The sequence below is a fragment of the Nothobranchius furzeri genome, chromosome 11 (assembly GCF_043380555.1).
Source record: "Nothobranchius furzeri strain GRZ-AD chromosome 11, NfurGRZ-RIMD1, whole genome shotgun sequence".
Lineage (NCBI taxonomy): Eukaryota > Metazoa > Chordata > Actinopteri > Cyprinodontiformes > Nothobranchiidae > Nothobranchius > Nothobranchius furzeri.
The window spans coordinates 44,052,520-44,073,835 of record NC_091751.1 but is presented as its reverse complement, the minus strand read 5'-3'; the positions used below and the strand labels follow the sequence as shown (position 1 = coordinate 44,073,835).

At 41.3% G+C, this 21,316-nt stretch overlaps 1 protein-coding gene across 3 annotated transcripts in view; it reads left to right on the top strand.

Annotated features, from left to right (window-relative positions):
* Positions 1-21,316, top strand: part of LOC107383565 (guanine nucleotide exchange factor VAV3) — a 91,375-nt gene that overhangs the window by 47,775 nt on the left and 22,284 nt on the right. For all 3 annotated transcript variants that reach the window (XM_015956295.3, XM_015956296.3, XM_015956294.3), the window contains exons 16-23: positions 298-399; positions 818-909; positions 2,159-2,181; positions 3,799-3,823; positions 12,660-12,790; positions 17,974-18,039; positions 18,287-18,321; positions 18,458-18,574. In XM_015956295.3, coding sequence (XP_015811781.1) covers positions 298-399; positions 818-909; positions 2,159-2,181; positions 3,799-3,823; positions 12,660-12,790; positions 17,974-18,039; positions 18,287-18,321; positions 18,458-18,574 — 591 coding nt within the window. The remainder of the gene's footprint in view (positions 1-297; positions 400-817; positions 910-2,158; positions 2,182-3,798; positions 3,824-12,659; positions 12,791-17,973; positions 18,040-18,286; positions 18,322-18,457; positions 18,575-21,316) is intronic.

Sequence of the window (21,316 nt, the reverse complement as noted above, 5' to 3'; positions counted from 1 at the left end):
TTAGATTTATGCACGTGTCACAACGTGCTTGCTATTGAGAAATCATGACTCACTCATCCAGCATTAAAAACACTTAAACAACAACTGTGGAGGCTGGGAATCTGTTTGGATCAGCTGTTAGATCAATTTTAGGTAGATTTTCAGCTTCTAATAAATTATTCACACAAAGTATTGCTGTCTCAAATGGAAAGTGTATTGAATTTTTTTTATCAAACAGCAGTATCAAGTAAAATTTTCTGTGATTTTACTCAGTAATTTACAGGATATCCAATCAATTTGTATCTTTTTCTGTCTTAGATCAAATATCCATCCAGAAAAAGCTAATCACAACTCACACCAGTTCAAGATGCACACGTTTGAAAAGATCTCATCCTGTAGTAATTGTCGTCTTTTTCTCAGGTAAGATGCAAACATCATGGGAGGGATTATTACTGATACATAAAATTATTTCTCTGCACACATTTTGCTCCAGAATAAGGACAATTTTCATTTCTATACTGGAGGAATGACCGGACACAATGACATTGATGGTTCCTTAGACATTTTTCCTCAAATTAATTGCAAAATAGCCTCAGCTGAATTAAATACAACATGTTGAAGTCCAGTGAATGTAAATAATGTACGTACTGTCAGGGAGACTGTTAGCTGTCTCTGTTTTGAGCTCACAATTGAAGCTTTATGGTCTTTAAAAGATGGAGGACATTTCCTGTGTCATTTCATTTATCCTGACAATGTCACAGAAGCCAGAAAATTTTAAATGTCAAGGTGTTTCTTTTCTGTTGTACGTGAAATATACCCAGTACTTTACTCTCTCCAGGGGCATCTTTAACCAGGGTTATCTCTGTCTAAAATGTGGCCTGGGGGCTCATAAAGAGTGTCTGGGTCGGCTGGGAGTCTGTGGGAGAACAGGTGAGTCGGAGTGTTTCTGAAAGTTTTTGGTGACCTTTTATCTGGCGCCAACTTACAGCCTTTAATATTAAAGTCTATAAATACCTGTACTTAAAATTTACAAAGTATTTTCATTCATCTTAGAGTAAAAGTATTTGCTTGTGTGCCATTCAGGAAACTTTGTTCTTTGGTTAGATATCTGGCAGGTATTTAAAAAAATAGGATTTAAAGTTCTTGATTTAATACAAATAGATGTGGGAAACTTGACGTTCATCCGTCATTTTTACTTCACTCATAGTTTCAGTGAACAAACACCTTAAATATGCAATATGTAATAATTCAACAGTGAAAAAAAGTCAGTTTTTCTTCTTTCAAAAACACCCAAAAGCTCCAGAGTTGTTTCAATAACCAAAGCCGGTAAAACTGAGTTCTTATACCACTAAAAGCCACGCCCTCTTTTTGTTTTACTCTGATATTGGGTGAAGCAGGCTAGAGGCCAACATAAAGCTAACAATGCTAACGGTGAATTAGAAGCAAATATTCAACTCTAAAGATATCTCAAGCTGCATTTTCAATAAACAACTCAATATTAGAGTGAAACGTGTGTGTGAAATGAATGAGTCAAACGTGGTGTTTTATTTCCTTCGATGAGTCGTTCAGAACTTTAACAGCAAGATGGCAAACAACTACACTTCCTCTAATGCCAAAGACAAACTACCATAATAAGTATAGTAAATGCTCCCTACCGTAAAACACCCAAGACTGCTAACACCAGATATAACAATGTATTTATCTGCATATTAACTTACTGTGCATTAGTTGTCTTTGCTTGTTATCTAGAATCTTCTGGTGCTGACCCGTAAACAGCTACCAAACTCACAAAACAGGAGCGAGAGATTAATATTTTTGCTTAATAAATGGCTTGTAGTAATCACATTTGACCACAGGATGTCATTCTTACATTCTTAAGTTATATGTATAGTCTTAACAGTCGTATAAATACATAGTTGAATTTTAATAGTATGTCCAGCCTTGTGTTCGAGTCACCAGAGTTGTGCTTTCAGGTCAGTTACCCCACTGCTTAAAAACAGACATCTTAAGCCAGCTCAAGCTTTTGACAAGCTTCCTTAGCAGAAGCAGTCAGGGGTTTTATGCATTCAGGGGCCGTGATAAGGGGCCAGCAGAGGTTGACAGCTGAGGTTGTATGTCAAGAAGCCACCACGCTCGTATTGTATTCCTCTCACTGTGTGTGTTTCTCACCTGCCTGCAGATCCTGTCAAGCAGAAGCCCAAGGTAAGATCCGGTCTGCTTCCCTTCCTTGACTTAGACATCTTAGCTGCCCTAATAGGTGAGAAATAACGTAGCAGCTAAACTCCATCCAGACTAATTTATTACTGACGAAAGATCATTAAAAACAAATAGCATCAACGATAAATTTGTTTTTTTTGGAATTTCAAATAAATTGTGAAGTTCTCTCATGAAACTAATAAAATGTCTGTATTATAGTTTTATTTCCTTCTTGTAGTTGGCTCATGTCCAATTTGTGATGGATTTCTTCCACTGAGTCTGCTGGAGCATCGTAGCACTAACCGATATTCAAGCTACTGCAAACAGAATTCAAATAAAAACATGCTTTAATAACTACAGAGGGAAATTGGATGTTGTTGTAACTAATATTGTTCCAAGCAATGATAATAAGAATTAAAATAATAGTCTCATATTGAATTAAATTAAATGCTGATGGCATCTATGATATATATATATATATATATATATATATATATATATATATATATATATATATATATATATATATATGAACCCCACAGACAAACAAGGACAGCATATTTGATCATTTTACACCTTTTATGTTTAATTAAACAAAACATGTCCTCCCTCCCCAAACATATTTAGAACACAAATACAACACAGGAAGTAAGTCAGAAGATAAATTAAATTATAAATATATTACAAAAAACACTGTAAAACATCCTGCTTTTGACATTTGAGGCCTCCTTTACATGGAAAACACACAAAAGGAGAGGGAATAATAATAATAATAATAATAATAATAACAACAACAACAACAACAACAATAATAATAATAATAATAATAATAATAACAAGCAAGTAAAGAAATATGTGCTTGTGACATCCATGCTGACAACAACACTTATTATATAAGTTTTGTTTATTATGTTAATGTTGGAGATTGGAGTGGATGCTGCTGGGGCCTAAGCATCCTCACTGGTCCATCTATGACCTGCTCCGAGACTGATGAACCTAACTGGGGATGACAGGGTCAGGGTGCATGCAGGCAGCCAAACTTTATATATATGTGCACCATCACTAAGATCTGAATTACATTAGCAATAAAAATTATTTCATGTTTATGTTTTTGTTTCCAGAACATTATTCAGCTTTTTATTGCATGTTGGCTACAAAGTATTATCAACAAAAATCAACATTGGCTCATGAGACCTGATAAATGTATTAATAAAATTACAATTAATTGAAAGATTTGTATGCATTATTTTTTTGCATCAGGAATTTCCGATTGTCTTCATCTTGTAACAATTGGTGAATCATAGGATCTGTGCTTTTAAAAAAATACATAAGATGTAACAAATGCCAGAGTTGAAGGAAAAGTATGAATAACCCTTATCAAACCAAGCAGTAAGTCTGAAACAGGATTTAAAACAAAATATGTAAAAGGATAATAACGTTCTAATTAACTAACTGAAATAACCAAATCAAAAGCCTAAAGATCAACGATGATAAAGAAAAATGTGTTTTTTAGGGCAGCTTGATCCTTCACATAAGCTAGAGACCTCTATATCTATATTTATCAGTTTTCATGCCTGTTCTCTTACCTTCCTGCTTTTCTAACCTTTTTTTCTCTATTCACAGGACAACACAACAGCACCAAGCTCAGGTCAGTATGGTTTGACCGCTTGAGCAGTTTTTATAACTTGCAATGGCTTAGCGTGTTATTCCTTTGGCTCTTTCATCTCAGCTCTGTAGAAACACAAACAGGATAAAACAGAGGTGGTTATCCCAACCCGAAGGATTCTTTACATCAGGGTTAACCCAAATCCTCCTACCCCAAACCTGACCTCGATTTAATCTGGATGAGTGACAGCACAAAGCAAACCTTGAAATGATTTGAGAATTTGCTCTCATTTACTTTATTCAGCAGTGAAACACTTTCAAAAATGCTCTCCTTAAAATAAAATCTGAGAAATTAGGTGGAGGAAACGGAAACAATTTTAAAATAGCTATGGACCGATAAATTTAACAAAATAGTTTTTAACAAATATATGTAGAAGGAAGAGAAGGAAAAAGCTTATTTTTTCACTGCATGCCATGATTCCTAAACCCTAGATGGCATTGAGATGAATTGGAGTGGGAGGAATCATTATGAGAGTGGCACAGGAGAAGAAATGCATAAAAGCTCTCCCAGCAATCTGTGCGCCTCATTCTCAACTGCTGAGCTGAGCCTTTGTGATAAATCAATTTCCATAAGGGGTTTATGAGAAAGACAGCCATGCTTATTGTTCTTATTAAAAACACAAATGTGAGATATCCCATTCATCAGAGGTCACAGCTAGCTAATAGTTTCCTCAGGCTGGTTTGCAGGGGAGCCGGAGCTGGAAGGGTGATCTGTCTGAGGCGAGCCAGATGTGTGAGTCAGGGGAGAGTTAGTGGCCGTGTCTTTAAAGTTGGCAGGAGTGTTTAGTCTTAGTCTTAGCCCTGTGCTTGTGGCTGTGTTAGTCTGCCACGCTAGGGAAAGATTGGTGTTGCGCCATTCAGGAATCACAGAGATGGATTTCCCAGAATGATAAATTGCTGCTTTTAGGGTGGTGCCACTTTGGCAGTTTAGATTTCAGTCAGAGCTGAACTGCCTGCAAGTGCAGATTCAAAGCACGCACTAGGGATCTGTTAGGAAAATGTATTTTTCTTTTGTGAATGTGATTAGTCCTGATAATGAAAACATTATTTGAATAACCGATTTGAAGACGTACACCCCTGACATAGCCGTGTTCTCAGTTAAATGAAGTGTTTAGGCCCTCCTCACTCAGGATGACGGTCTTTGCAGGGTCTTGGACAGGTCTTAGGGGTGTAATAATCCAACGGACCCCCTGTTATGTGTAAAACAGGGTCTGGTTGATAGTGAATTAGAGCATTCCCAACACTCCCGTGGTGAGGTTTTGTGTTTTTTGTATTTGTTGCTATTTAATGTGGACAAATTAGTCCCTCATTCTCCTTGACCTCCATGCGGTCGCCACCTCTAAATCCACGTTTCCCATCATTTCCAGCCACGAATAAAAGGCTTGCTGCGTATATTTTCACTCCTGCAGTCACGGGGGAATAAAACGTTCATATTTTTAGAGTTTATCCGCAAGGAATTTTTAAAGCTTCTCCGTGTCTACTGCTAGATATATTCAGCTCTCTTTATGTTTTTGATGGCGCAATGGCGGCGCTGTCAACTACAGCAGCGTCCTGACCAATCATGAGCGTGCGTTCTCCATCTTGTTGGACGGATGTTTAGAAAAGAGAGCTTGACTTTGTCCATCCTTGCAAGTCTGTCTGAGAGCTCTTGAAAGGACGAATAATGGTATTGCATGCGTCCGTCCAGACGGAGAAGTAAAAATTAGGCTTTAGGGTACAACTCTGTCACAATGCATTTTGTAAGCATTATTTGATCATTTAGGATGCAACGGTTGGGGATTGTTGGCATATTTTAAAGTTATATTTGTCATTATCTTGTTTTAGTGTGAAATTGACCTCAATAAAGTGCCGTCCAATGGTTATGGCATTTTCTCGTGTTGGATAACCAGGGTTCCAGTCCCTTTGGTTAGGTCCCTCTATGACCGGTGTCAGAGCTTGGTCTGCATTGTTGGCAGTAAGTCGGGCTCGATCCCGGTGAGAGTTGGGCTCTACCAAGGCTGCTCTTTGTCACAGAATCTGTTCATAACTTTTATGTACAGGATTTCTAGGTGCAGCCAAGGAGTTGAGGGGATCTGTTTTGGTGGCCAAAGGATCAGGTCTCTACTATTTGCAGATGATGCAGACCTGTTGGCTTCTTCAGAGCGTGATCTCCGACTTTCGCTGGAGTGGTTTGCAGTCAGTTGTGAAGCAGCTTGGATGAGAATCAGCTCCTCTAAATCCGAGACCATGGTTTTGAGTCAGATAAGGGTACAATGCCTTCTCCAGGTCAGGGATGATGTTGAGTAGCAACATGTCTTCTTTAAACCAAAGAGTGTTCATTCAGGAATGTAACATGCAGGTGGACTGCTGGGTGTGGCAAAGGATCTTTTTCTCTCTGAAAGTGACAGAGACTGCTAAGAGAGTTGGATGGGTGGCCATTTTGAATAGTGCTGGGATTTTCTGATTTTGTTTTTTCGAACCAGAGGAAATAAAATTGGTTTTCCTTGTTTATCGACCAAGTCATCATGTTTCTTTTGTCCTCACTACACTTCACTGTGTAACAGATGAGGTCCTGCCTCAAGTATCTCGAGGTCTTGTTCATGAGTGAGGGAAAGATGGAGCATGAGATTGATAGGCAGATTGTTGCTACATCTGTGGTGATGCGGGCATTGTACCAATCTGTCGTGGTGAAGAGAGAGCTGAGCCACAAGGTAAAGCTCCATATTTACTGGTCGATCTATGTTCCTACCTTCACCTATGGTCATAAGCTTGTGACCGAAAGAACGAGATTGCAGATACAAATGGCAGTAATGCGTTTTCTCCGCAGGGGGCCTGGGCACTCCCTTTAGAGATAGGGTGAAAAGCTCGGCCATCTGGGAGGGACTCAGAGTAGACTCTCCTCCACATCGAGAGGAGTAAGTTGAGGTGACTTGGTTATCTTATGAGGTTGAACAAGCAGCTACTGAAGCTTTTGATACTAAACTCGGCAGTATTTTAAGAATAATCCGACTGTAATGGAGCAACAGCCTCCAGAAAGGCTCCAGGAAGCATGGGCTAAACTCGCACATCATCTATTAGGACTAGAATGCCAATGGTCTACCAGACAAGGGTGTGATTGCTAAAAAAAGATCATGATCGCAATTCAATATTTTCCTAAAATTGTTCAGCCTTAATATGAACCTAATGTACACAATACTTTTTCTAGTCCTGTCATCCCCTCAAAGCTAGAGGAAACCGTTGGTATGTTACCCAGTGACACTTTGTGTATGCCAGGGAAGCAGGAAAAAAACTGCCACTTGGAACACTGGCTGCCTCTCATTCTCTTGAGCAACATTCTGTCTAATCGTAACTTTTTTGGAAGGAAATCTGAAACATTTGAGCTGCATTGTAGGATTTAGTTTCATCAGAACCTCGAAAAACCAATCTTAAATAGCAACTTTTCTGCAGGAGAAAGTTTTATTTCTAGTAACTTTCAGTTTCACCTTGTTGCAGTGACATGAGCATATACTCCAGGGTGTGTCAATACACCAGGGCTATTCAATTCTGTGCCGCGAGGGCCGATATCTAGCATGTTTTAGTGTTTTGTCTGGTCCGATACACTAGATTCAGTGGTTTAATAACCTGTGCAGCAGCTCATCAGGCTCTGCAGAAACCTGTAAATCACCTGCTGACTGAAATCAGGTGTGTTGAAGCAGATTTAAAACCAAAACGTGCTGGATACTGGTCCTCAAGGCCCGGAATTGAAAAGCCTAGCAGTATGCTGTGATAGTAATGCCACCGATCACTCACACAGGAAACACTCAAGTCATTATTCAGATTGCCCCTCCTTCCCAGTTGTGCTCCTGTTTTTGAATCTGGATGGATACAGGTCTGTGTTATTGTCTGTATGTGTGTGTGTGTATGTGTGTGTGTGTGTGTGTGTGTGTGTGTGTGTGTGTGAGAGCTAGTTTGCCCAGGTCTGCTCCTGGCATGTTGGCTTCATGTAAGTTAGGGAGTGTAAAAAAAAGTGAGAAGTTTGGTGGGTGGATGTGTGAGTGAATATATCTATAAACGAGCTGTTGTTGTTTAGTTTTCTTATTGCTTGATGTTGTTGTAAATGTTGGTGCACTTTGTGCAAAAAGTGGAAAGAAAAATTGGATAACTGGCTGCAAGGCTGCAGTAGTGAAAAAAGTTAAAACAGTAATGTTTTTGACATAATGTTCTACAAATTAAATTACCCAAACTGGTGCACATACTATCTCTTCATCCAAAGAAACAGCCATGCCACATCCGCTGATGTTTTATGCCGGGGGTGTCGAACTCAAATTCACACTGGGCCGAAATGAAAATCTGGGACGAAGTTGCGGGCCAAACTTAATATTTTTTTAAAAAGTGACGGCAAATTTGCACAGTTTCTTTTATCAACTTATATGCAATTTTGAGCCTTTTAATTTGGAAACCAACTTATTTTTGCATTAACTGTTTCTGACTGAAGTTTGGCAGCAAACATCTGATTATTCTGGTCTGATTGAACTCTGCCCGAGTGGCTATTCTTTTCTTAGCCAGCCCCGGGGTTCTGGTCGTGGTGGAGGCCTAGCTGTTGTTTTCAGAGACCATCATCCATGTAGCTCTACAACCTCTGGTCACTTTGCTTCCTTTGAACTGCAGCTGATTAAAGTCGGGCGTAAGGACCCGTTCTACTGTGCTGTGGTCTGTCGTCCACCTGGTCCAAACAGTTCTTTCCTTCAGGAGTTTAGTGACTTTCTATCCTCCACTGTGAAGCTGTCCAGACTGGTGATTGTTGGTGACTTTAACATCCACGTTGATGATCCCTCTGATCACTTTGCCATGAATTTCTCCAGCCTTATGGACTCCTTCAGCTTTACCCAGCATGTTTCTGGCCCCACACACACCAGGGGGCACACTATAGACCTTGTTTTTACCCTGAGTCTAAATGCTGACAGTGTTTGTCCTGAGGACGTTTATATTTCAGATCACCATTGCATTTTCTTTAACTTGTCAGTTTCTGCATCCCCACCTCCTGCTCGCCGTATGGTTAGTTCTCGTTTTCTTAATGAGAGCACAGATAGCAATTTTTCTGCTGCTTTTAATCCACCCTGTTCTTCTGATAACGACCCAGATTCATTAACTTCTCAGTTTAATGAGCACTGCCTCTCCATTCTGGACAACATCTGTCCTGTCAGAACCAGATCAGTTCCTGCAGTGAACCCTACTCCCTGGTTTAATGACAGCCTTCGCAGCCTGAAGCGCCAATGCAGAAAAATTGAGCGTTTGTGGAAGAAAACCCATCTCCACATCCATCTGCTGCACCTAAAGGATCTTCTGGCATCCTTTAACTCTGCAGTCAGAGATGCGAGGGTTGCCTATTTTTCCAACCTGGTGTCCCAGAGCAAAGGGAACCCTAAGGTGCTGTTTAACACCATCAGCAGTATTGTCTCTCCTGCCACTCCTACAGCCCCATCCACTCTGTTACAGACTGTGAGAACTTTTTGTCTTTCTTTTTTGGACAAAGTCAATAAAGTTAGATCTAGCATCTCTCCTTCAGCCTTATCGCTGCCTCTCCCAACTCCAACCAGGCCCATCATCCTAGATAGCTTTGCTCCTGTTTCTTTGCCTGAGATAACCAAACTAGTTAACTCTACGAAGACCTCTGAATGCCCCCTCGACATCTTACCCTCATCTTTGTTTAAAAGTCTTTTCAGTCCATCGGTCCCAGCGTGCTCTCTATAATTAATGCTTCTCTGGTTTCTGGTCAGGTCCCTACTTACTTTAAGAACGCTGTAATCCACCCGCTTCTTAAAAAAACGAGTCTCGACCCCTCTCTCCATAGCAGCTTCAGACCCATCTCTAAACTTCGGTTCATCTCCAAGATCTTGGAAAAGGTTGTGGCTAAACAACTCACAGCTGCTCTTGATGAACATAACATCTATGATAGCTTCCAGTCAGGTTTTTGTAGAGCTCATTCTACTGAAACAGCTCTTCTTAGGGTCTCCAATGACCTTCTGACTCACAGTGATACAGGGGACTGTTCTGTTCTGGTCCTGCTGGACCTGACTGCAGCCTTTGACACTGTTGACCATCACCTGCTACTGGAGAGGCTGAGAGACTGGGTAGGCCTATCAGGATCTGCTCTGGAGTGGTTCTCTTCTTATCTCTCTGAGTGTTCCTTTTCTGTGGCCGTCTCCAAGTTTAGGTCCTCCACCACCTCTATTACTCATGGTGTCCCACAAGGTTCTGTGCTAGGGCCTCTGCTCTTCCTCCTCTATCTGCTTCCTCTTCAGCACATCCTGAGCTCCTTCAAAGGAATCTTCTACCATCTACACAGATGACATCCAACTGTACATCTTCTTTAAGCCCCATGAGATGTCTAAGCTGCAGCTGTTACACACCTGCTTAGACTCTATCAAAACCTGGATGGCTGGGAGCTTTCTACAGCTGAATGAAGATAAGACTGAGATCCTCATCTGTGCCCCAGACAAGCTGGTTCCCAAAGTCAGAGACTCTCTTGGTCAGCTTGCTTCTCACACCAAACCCTCCGTCAGAAATCTTGGTGTGACCTTTGACCCAGCTCTCTTTCTGCATTCTCATGTCAGTTCTCTTGTTCGTTCTTCCTTCTTCTATCTCAGGAACATTGCTAAGCTGAGTCCCATTCTGTCCTGCTCTGAACTTGAGACAGTTATCCACACCTTCATCTCCTCACGCTTAGACACTGTAACTCTCTTTTCACGTGTCTGAGCAGAACCTCCCTGAACCGTCTACAGGTGGTTCAGAAGGCCTGTGCTCGGCTTCTGACCAAGTCCTCCAAATACACCCACATCACCCCGCTTCTCCTCCAGCTTCACTGGCTGCCAGTCAACTTCAGGGTTCATTTCAAGATCCCGCTGGTTCTGGTCTATAGGGCCATACATGGACAAGCACCATCTTACATTGGTGACCTTCTCAGTCCTTACACCCCCAGCAGGTCCCTTAGGTCCAGTGATCAAAGCCTACTGGTTGTGCAGCGCACCAGGCTAAAGACCAAAAATGACAGATCATTTGCTGCTGTGGCCCCCAGACTCTGGAACTCTCTCCCCCTGAGCCTGAGATCGGTGGACTCAGTGGTCTCCTTTAAAAAGCAGCTGAAGACACTTGTTCAAGCTGGCATTTGTATGACCTTCATCATCCTCTCCTTGTTCTGCTCCCCCTACCTATTCTACCTTCCTCAGGATCCACCATTTTCCTTCTTTCCTATTCACTCTCTCTTTCTTTACATTTTTTAATCACAATTGTCTATTTTTTGCTCATTTTAAATATATTTTTAACCATTTTCTAAATTATTTTTTATATTTTTACATTTTTTGTTTTTGTGAAGGGCCTCGTGATTTTTATCTTGAGAGGCGCTATAGAAATTATCTTTTTTCTTAACCCTGAATGTGGAATAATCAAATTACACACAAGCAAGTCAATTTTAAATAAAACACATCAGTGGTATTCATTACTTGTGGTATATTCAGCATTTTTAAAATCTATTCAGGATTTATGTTTTCTTGTTATTTATTCATTTTTCTTATTTTTATTCTCCTTTTTTTCTCCTCTAATGAGTGTCATCGCTGCTGTGACATCTAGCTTTCCCCACTGAGGAACAATAAAGGGATTTTATATTCTATTCATCTATCTGCAGCCTTTGCATTTCCTAAATACACTGTTGGTTCTTTTTTAAAACACAGGAAAGGTTTCTTTTTACCTTGCTGACAGTTTTGTTCGCGGCTGCAAACTTCTTCAGACGCTGCTAGTGGCATCACTTCCTACTCTGTTTTACTGTAGGTTAAATATTTTCTAACGGGCCAACAACAAAATAAATATATAATTTTATCCATCCATCCATTTTCTGAATCCGCTTGTCCACGTAGGGTCGCGGGGGGGCTGGTGCCTATCTCCAGCAGTCAATGGGCAATCAGACGGGGTACACCCTGGACAGAGAGCCAGTCCATCGCAGAGACAAAAAAATCTCTCTCTCTCTCTCTCTCTCTCTCTCTCTCTCTCTCTCTCTCTCTCTCTCTCTCTCTCTCTCTCTCTCTCTCTCTCTCTCTCTCTCTCTCTCTCTCTCTCTCTCTCTCTCTCTCTCTCTCTCTCTCTCTCTCTCTCTCTCTCTCTCTCTCTCTCTCTCTCTCTCTCTCTCTCTCTCTCTCTCTCTCTCTCTCTCTCTCTCTCAGATACCTGCATCATGGGGTTGAGCTCTGAGCTGAGGAGGAGACTCCTGTTGTTTTGTTCATTTTCATCATAATAATGACAACATTAGATGACATCAAATACGCAAATAGGTTTGTGCTGCTGAATATGTCTGAGCAGCTTGACCACGTTGTTGTGTGTCGGGGAGGAAAAATAAAAACTACAGCAGCCACACAGTCATGCTGATTTGAGCGTGTCGCTGCTCGCTGGAGTTATATCAGCAATGTCGGGAAGTTAGTTCGAAAACTTTCTCTTTTAGTAGTGAACACATTACTGAGCAGTTAAAATCTCAGTTTCTTGGCTTCAACGTCGGCAAATAGCTGAGTAAACCCGGCGCTGAGTGAGAGGAGTGTTTAGTTTGTCCGAGACAGCGGAGCTGCAGACACTGGCAGCAGACGCTGGAAAAAACACGAAGGAGGGGGTGCTTCGGCTCCGCGCTAATGCCGCAAAGCGTTGTGGGAGTTGTAGTCTTTGAGGTAAAATCGGCCAGCGGGTCAGTTTTAATATATTTTTGATATTTATCTTGCGGACCACATAAAAATGCTCTTGTGTCTGACATGTTTTATGCAATTGTTAACATGGGTCTTGGTTAAATGCAGAGAATGTTTATGTTCGTGTCCTTTGTCTGCCAGGTCTGCCGAGGATGATTGTGATCAAAGACTACAGCGGCATCCCCAGTCCCCAGTGTGGGCCCCCGCTGAGCATTCATGCAGGGGATGTCATTGAGTTGATGTTTGCTGATCTGCAAAGCTCCTGGTGGCAGGTGTGTATCATTCAGCTCATTTTTGTTTTATGTCCACTTCTGCGACTGCGATTCACGCAAAGTCTTTGCAGAGTCACCAGTTTGACTCAGTGTTGCATATTTTCTTCTCCACTAAGAAGTGGCTCATGTCCCACATTAGCCGGGTTTCTACTATAGGAGTTCCAGGAAATTTTGATGACTCGGTCCTCTCAGCTGTTGAGTCTCCATACAAATTTGTGAACACAGCTTTTTTTTTCTCTTACTCCCATTCTGCTTCACCAGTAATTCTTCAAATTTTTACAAATGCTTTGGGGCAGCATATGCTGATGTAATTTCCTACTCAGTTACAACCAAATCAGCAAGATTTACCAAAAGTTTTGCTCAGCGTTTCAACTGGGCAATTCCAAGTATCTAACCCAGCTCAGGTGCTCTGCTGGTTTCTGAAAATGGCCTGGAAAATTTTCTTTTCAGCCAGCTGAAGTGGAGACAAGCCATGAAGTTCCTGTAAAATCAACCTATTGGAAACATGCCTATTGTGGAGTATTGGTATTCACTAGCTCACCGATCTGTGTCACTGCCGTTGGACTTCGGTTTCCCTTTAGACGGTGTAACTGTTCTGTCTTTAACTCTTTTTTCTGAACCAGAACCAACATCAGAGGATTTAAGTAATTCACAGTGTTGGTTGATTATTGACACCAAACACTTAAGCCTCTGGTGGATGCTATAATGGTGGTGGACAGCCTCACACTCTGGCACATTTAGCAACCCGCTTACAATGCCAGGGTGTTTGACCTCATCTATTTTTTAAAGGATAACGTTGTCTTGGGTTTTCCAGAAGCCTACCTTGCTGTTTCAAACTCAGCTTTATGGTGGTATTAACGCCTCATCCTCCTTCTGGTGCAGCTCCAATCAGACTGCTAACTTTGCCAACGGCACAGCCGGGAGAGGGCAGTTACCCCAATTTCCAGTGTTCCGTGTTTCTTTATGTTGTGACACAGCACAAGGTGGAGGGTGAGGACAGGAATGCCAGGAGACTTCTTGTAAGCCAGTTGAACGATGACCAGAATGTCATGCACCAGACCCGATGGCACTGTGTTGCTCGTTGCCATGGTAACAATGCATGCTGGGAGAGGATAGCCAGAGGAATAATGTATTGACACATGTGTATTCATGCCTGCAGCATAATGATACTGTAAACAGCTTAACTAAAAGCCAGATGTACAGCTGTGTTTTGATAAACAGGACCCTACATTGTTCCACCAGGGCTCACACGTGTGTGTGTGTGTGTGTGTGTGTGTGTGTGTGTGTGTGTGTGTGAGTGTGTGTGTGTGTGTGTGTGTGTGTGTGTGTGTGTGTGTGTGTGTGTGATAAAAACTATCTTGTGTAAGCATGAAAGTGCTGCTCAAACAGCACAGCTTGCAAAAATGTTGAAGTTTTGTTGGTTAGTTAGTGCCTCAAAATGTAAAACTGTAGTGTTCAATTCAATTCAATTCAAATGCAAAGATACTTTATTAATCCCAGAGGGAAATTAGAGTTTCAGTACACACAATTCTGAGATCAGACATACATAGGCAAAGACACATGACAAGAATTGGTGACTGTGGTCATTCGCAACCCGAGTCACGCTACCTTAATAGAGATCAGAGGGTTTACATGAGGACTGGGTCAGGTGGAGTAAAAAAAGGCATTTCAGAGTACCCTCCACAGGGAGGGCAGCTTTGCTATGCAATAAACACCTCAGACAGAAATGCAACAGATTTCAAACATAACACAACATAAATGTCCACTAGGTGGGGTGGTAGGGTTGGGGACTCTCCACACGTCAGTGAATGCAGCCACGATAAGCAGCGCTCGTCACCTCAGTCTGGACAGGGGGAGGAGGTCGTTGAGTTTAGAGGGCACAGTGACTCCTGGAACGATTCAGCGGTTTTCACAGCTCGCAGTCCTGCCCAGGCTGGGATAGGGAGACAGAGTTGCCATGGCGACGGTAGCATTCCACATTTCTTCTGGGGGGTATTCATTTCAGCCTCACAGGCTCAAGTGCACCAGATTCAGATAAGAAATTGTTTTGGGGCCAGATAGAGACAATTTCTTCTCTGTCTTAAAGTTCCTCTGGTCCTCAATCTCTCAAAATCCAACAATGGCGTAAATTAATCTATCCCAATCCATGCCGATTCGTCCACTCGCTCCTTGATCGCATCCATCTTTTGTGCCAATGCACAAAACAAACATTACAGAACAATCTTTACATAGGAACATATTATTTAGATTTAGCAGAAAAAACAGACATGGTGTTTAAAACTTATCAGTCTTTAACTGGAGAGGATGCCTTTGGTGTAAACTTTGGGCTCTACCAGCTCAGTGGCCTAGTGGTGTGAGTGTCCACCCTGAGACTGGGAGATCATGGGTTCAAATCCACAGTCAGGTCATGAAGAAGACCTTAAAAATGGGACCCAGTGCCTCTCTGCTTGACAATCTGCATTACAGGGTTGGATTGGGGGTTAAACAACCAAATAGTTCAAGGTCCGCTGTGTCTGCAGCTCACCGCTCCCCCAGCGGATGGGTTGGATAAATAATTTCATCAGTACGATGATGACTTTAACTTTGTTTGATCCTTAGCAGAAAGCAAACAGCTATTCAGAAACACAGACATTTTACTAGAGTTAAAAACCAGACACAGATGTGTTTAATCGTCTCATGCATGTTTTCCTTCAAATTTTTACAAGTTAAACGTTTTATGTGGAAGCTAAATAATAGCTGTGGTTTAAATCTTAGTGAATAAATTACAAGACAACTTAGAAAATAAAAACAATTATCACAACATCAAATTTTCCGACATCAATAGCTTAAAATGTGTTTGCATTGCAATGTGAATTACTCAAAAGCTCCATTTAATGTATAAAAATAAATTCTACTAGCCTAGAAATCCAGACAGACAGTAGCAGAAGGAAAAGGGTTTTGCTCTGCAGGCCGGTCTAGCCATGCTCCATTGTAGCCTTAGGTGGTCTACCATTGACCTGAGCAGTTTTATGTCTTGCCAATCACAGCGCTCTATCAATTTGGTGGGCGGGATTAGCACCAGTGCTGTGATGGAGCGAAACAGCAAAGATGGCAAAGTTTGAAACAGCTTTGGCATCAACTTTGGAGTAAAGAGTAGATTTAGGTATTATTTAGAAAAATTATGTATTTGGGTCTTCTTCTACGGAGTATGGTAGACTAACCAGTTAACTAACATCCATGGTGGTGAGTACAGTTTGAAAGACAACCACAGATTGCGCCCCACAACGGAGCTCTGTCTATGAGCCATGGCCAGATTATATATTCACATGGCTTGTCAGGCTAAAGTCCTACATAAGACAAGCCATGACCTATAGCTGAGTGTGAGGACCAGGTAAGTCAAACAACTTGGCTTTCTTGTTTATGAGTGGCAGTAGGATGGAGCAGGAGATGGACCAGTGCATCAGGACTTTGTCTGCAGTAGTGTCTTAGATAGTGTCACAGAGCTGCACTGAAAGGCAAAGCTCTTGATTTATTGGTCCGTTGATGTTCCACCCCCCTGGAAGTTTGGATCATAACTAAAAGAACAAGATCATTGAAACAAAAAGACGGAATGGGATTCCTTTGAATGATGGACAGACTCTTCCTTAGAAAGAGTGAGAAGCTACATCATCTATCCCTCCTTTGCATCAAAAAGAATTTCATGAGGTGGTTTGGGATTAGGATGTCTGGGGGCCTCATTCTGGTGGTTTTCCATGTATGTCCCACTGGGAATAGGCCTCAGGGCAGATTGGTATTTGTTGGAGAGATTTTTAATCTTTACTGGTCAGATTGGAGAGCGTCGCTAGGGAGAGGATTTCCCTCCTGGATCTGGTTTCCTCTGTGACACGACCTTGGATTAACATGGAAAATGCACTTGGACACACAGTATCGTGAAAGCATGCACACAACTGTTTAGACTATTCTTACAGAATAGCCATGCATCATCAACACTTGCGCTATTACTACTGTCAAATATGTATATCGACAGCTGGTGGCAGTAAAGAGCAGTAAATGTTGAATACACTATAAAAAGGTGAAGAACAATTTAATGAATGAAGTTTTGTTTTTGAGCAGTCAATAAATGACAGTGTTCCAACAGGTTTCTGAGGTCTTATAGTTACACACAATATGATTTGGGGAGAAACACTGACTCTTAAGAAAACCCTGTTTGTTTACAAAGAAAACTCCACAGGGTGCCTTTAATCTCCCGCTTCCCCAGTGGCACCGGAGGATGGAATTACAGAACATTGAGAATTCATATCCCCTGTTACCCAGAAGGCAATTATCCCCCATCCCCCTGGCAGAACAATACAATCAATCACTGTAATTTCATTTGATCCTCTGGCTGCTGCCTGTTTATGCCAGCAGAGTAATAAGTTTAATCTTTATCATACGCTTATCGAAAGCATAACAAATAGGGAAGGGCTCTCTAAAAACCTTTGATGAAATGTTATTACTCAGAATGCATCATAGAGATGGGTAAAGATTCGCTTTCCAATCTAGTTACTGCCAGAGCTTGCATGGCCCCAAAAAGCATTTTAATAAAGAGGAGTGAGGAGAAAAACAAACGAGGCAGGAAGACTTTCACTCGCTGTCACCACTTCTCGTCCTCACAGGTTCACTCGAATGGACTGCCGATTGACCCCAAACTCAGATCTGTAAACTCATGCCAACCTTAATGCTGGGAATTAGAACACCAAAAAAACTACTTCATATTCAAGCCAGTGTGATTAGTTTTACCAATATGGCTTAATTAGAAAAAGACTAAAGATTTTCTTTTAAATATTTGTTTAAGGAATTAACAGTTTGCATATAAAGCTTGAATTTGCTCCAGGCAGGTTTCCTAAAAAGCAGTAGTGAGTCCTGAGCATCAGCCAGAGCTCACACTGTTTGGATATTAAAAGACCAGAATAAGATCCATTATTTAGTGTTAAACGAGGCTCTTGTTTTGATGCAGTACAAGTCTAACTGCCGGCAGTGTTTGAACCATAATTAACTTGGCCTGCAAATTAGATGCACTGCTTGTTGTGTGCTAATTGCTGAGGATTTATTGGAGTGAGAGTGGGAGGGGAAGAGGAAAAGGGAGGATGCAGGCAAAGAGAGGCAGAAAGAATTGTGGTTGCACCCAGACAAATAATGTGATTAACGAGCGGTTGCCTTTGCAGGGCAAAAATCTGGCGACAAGCAAGATTGGCTTCTTTCCAAGTGATGCTGTGAGGCCTTACCCATGTGTAAGTGTTTATGGTTTTCCAAATCAATAAGGCAAAATTTAGTGTGATTACAATGCATTCAGCAGATAATGACTACTATTGATGTCTTGCCAAGGAGATGTAGTGCTGGGAATTGCCTTTTTTCTTGCTGTAGACTTGTTTTAACCATTAAAAGTGGCTTGAATATCACATTACCACTAATGACCACCCACCCCTTTATATTGACTGTATCAAAACACAAAATAACCACAGTTTTTTTCTCTGCCAGGTTCCAAAACCTGCCGATTATTCTGCATACCTTTGGTAAGTGTGTGTGTGTGTGTGTGTGTGCGGAAATGGCGTGTGATCACCCGCACCATTTTATTGACAGTGTACTCATCAGCATATTCAGAATGACTGATTACAGTGTAAGTGCTGTAGTTATTCATGTATGGTTCAGGTTTGCAGGGCTGATGGAGAGGTACCAGGCAGAGTTGGAGCTGATGGACAGAGACAACAGCACGTATCTGGTTCGACACAGGAGTAAAGAGCTCAACGAATACGCCATCAGTATAAAGTAGGTAACACGATGGCTTCTATATGTCACTACATAACTCACAACAAGCACAATACGCAAAACACAGAGTAAAATTCAGCATTTATTCATATGTAATCATTTCACAGAGGTGTGGACTCGAGTCACATGACTTGGACTCAAGTCATTATTTTAATGACTTCTGACTTGACTTGATAAAATCTATAAAGACTTACGACTTGGTGACTTGCAACTTGAATCAACTTGCATCTGTTGACTTGATGATGACTTGCATATTTGATATTTTAGTACAAAAGAGGCATGACATGGACAAAAATCATAAATCATTCTTCGTTCTGGGTTTGATTTACTGCTAAATGCAGCAGCACTTTGTTTATAATCAGTTTCAGTTGCACTTTCTGCTTGTTTGAGCAAAAAATTAAATTTTAAGAAGCTTTATTTCTGGAATGTATTTATTATCATTGTCATTAAATTGAAGTTCGACAGATGACTTGATTGTAACTTTAAAATTCAAAGTTAAGGACTTGGACTTGACTTGGACTTCCACATCATTGACTTTGGACTCGACTTGAACTTGGTTGTCTTTGACTTGGGCTCGACTCGAGACTTGACTGGAAAGACTTGTGACTTACTTGTGACTTGCAAAGCAGTGACTCTGCTTGTGACACACTGCCATTTCACCACCCAGCTCAATATAATATGGTATTAGCTACTGGGCATAGGTTCCCTCTAATCTCTAGTTACGTTTGTGGCAAAAGAGACATTCCAATGTATTGACCCTTTGCACTCACGTCACCTAATCACGTGGGTCCACCATGCTGGACGGCAAAAGCATGTAAACAGTGAGCGGCACGAGTACTAAACAAAGGGAAAAGTAGAGCTTGAAATTGTTTTTGCGATCAAAACCAAAACAAAACTCTTCCAGCATTCCTTCAACTAGTTCATGCCCAGTTCAGTTATCAGAAGAAGTAGCGCATCTAGCAGGGGCTCATAGAGAGCGGTATGTTAGCTAGCTTACCAACGTTAGCTTACGTTCTCTCTGCAGCTATTCACCGATGTAAACATGTTGCTGACTTTGCCTAAATTCACCCCTCTGGATTTACAACTTTATGATGTAAACAGCGTTTCACTTCACACAAAAGCTGATTTTTAAAAAGTCTGGATCCCTACCAGCTTCTGTTGCTGGTGGTGTTACCGGGTTCAGCTGCTGCTCTCACACCGGAATGAGAAGATCTCTGAACGCCGACGCTCATATAAATAAATAACGTAATTTTAACACGTAATTATACATCGGAGCTTTAATATTAATAATTATCTCGCTTTACACTACAGTGGACGGCGCGCATCCTCCGTGGTGAAATACCCACCCATCAGGATTATCAATAACTTGTATAAAACACATCACATTTATCCCTGTCCCTGTCTTCCTCGTGAAATAGATGAACGTTAATCTTACCCGGTAAAAATATGTTTGCTGTAAATCTGAGGGCTGCTAGTCCGCTTGATTGATCGCTGCAGTTCATCTCCGTCCTCAGTCTCCATCAAAGTTATTAAAAACAAACAAAACAAGTTGAGTTTACGTCCTTGTCTGTTAGTGCAGCCAACCACGCAACAAGCTAAAAACATTTTAGTGTCAAATCAACTAAATAAAAGCCATAAAAGGCTGCAAACTGGCTTGTTTTGACTACCTTCACTGGAGTTTCAACGGGTGTACACTGTCTTTTTGCCGTCCATCATGGCGAAGAGGGCGGTCACATGAGTGGCGTGATGTCACGTGCAAAGGGTCAATAGAAACTGAGTTTAGAAGGTTAACTTTGATTCCTGAGAGGTTTCCCAAGGCAAAACAACAATATGTGGTAAAATACTATTTTTATATGCACAACTGAATAAAGAAATGACACACTAACAATAAAATGCATTTTAAGTTTCTATATTAATCAAAAGCAAATAATGAACACAAAAATACCCAGTTCCAAAATAATAATTTTTTAGTGTGCACTCTTAATATTCTATGCAAGCTTATCTTTAAGTTCGGTGGCGCGCGTTGGAGCTTGTATCCCTTAATGGAAACATTAATACTACCAGTCTAAAGTATTTCGTGGTCCGCACAACCACAAGAAAAACACAACGCCTAGTCCCAACTTCTCTGGCTCTCGTCCCATGATGCAGGTGAGTGGCTGGATCCTCCCGTTCAGCTGTCCCCAGGGCAAACCCTCTGATGGCTGCAGCACTAGCTTTAGCTTAGCTTAGCTCCTCTGACTCTGTCTTTGATAGCTCTGTAGAGGGTAAATGTTGTTGCTTTTAAGCTTAATATTCTACCTTTACTTATGACCAATAAGCTGTGATATTCTATATAAATATAGAGTATCAACCTGCTTGGTCTTTGGATGTTTAATCAGAAGATTCTAGGATTATTTGCTTTGTCCAGGGAACAAACACACTTTGTCTCAATTTAGACAGAGTCAGGTTTATAAAAGATAATAAATTTATTTTCTAAACAAATAAAAACTTGACAAGTTAACCAAGGCTACTGCGATGGATGAATCTAAGAGGATGGGATGTGATGTATGGTGATTTCATGGTGTTTTTTTTATCAGAACCTTGTATCTAGAAGAACTTGAGTTCTGGGTGTGAAAAGGTACGATGGTTGCAGGTTCGAAACTCAGCTGTGGCCTTTCTGTGTGGAGTTCTCCCCATGCATGCGTGGGTTTTCTCCGGGTACTCCGGTTTCCCCCACAGATTACAACATGCTCTATAGGTTAT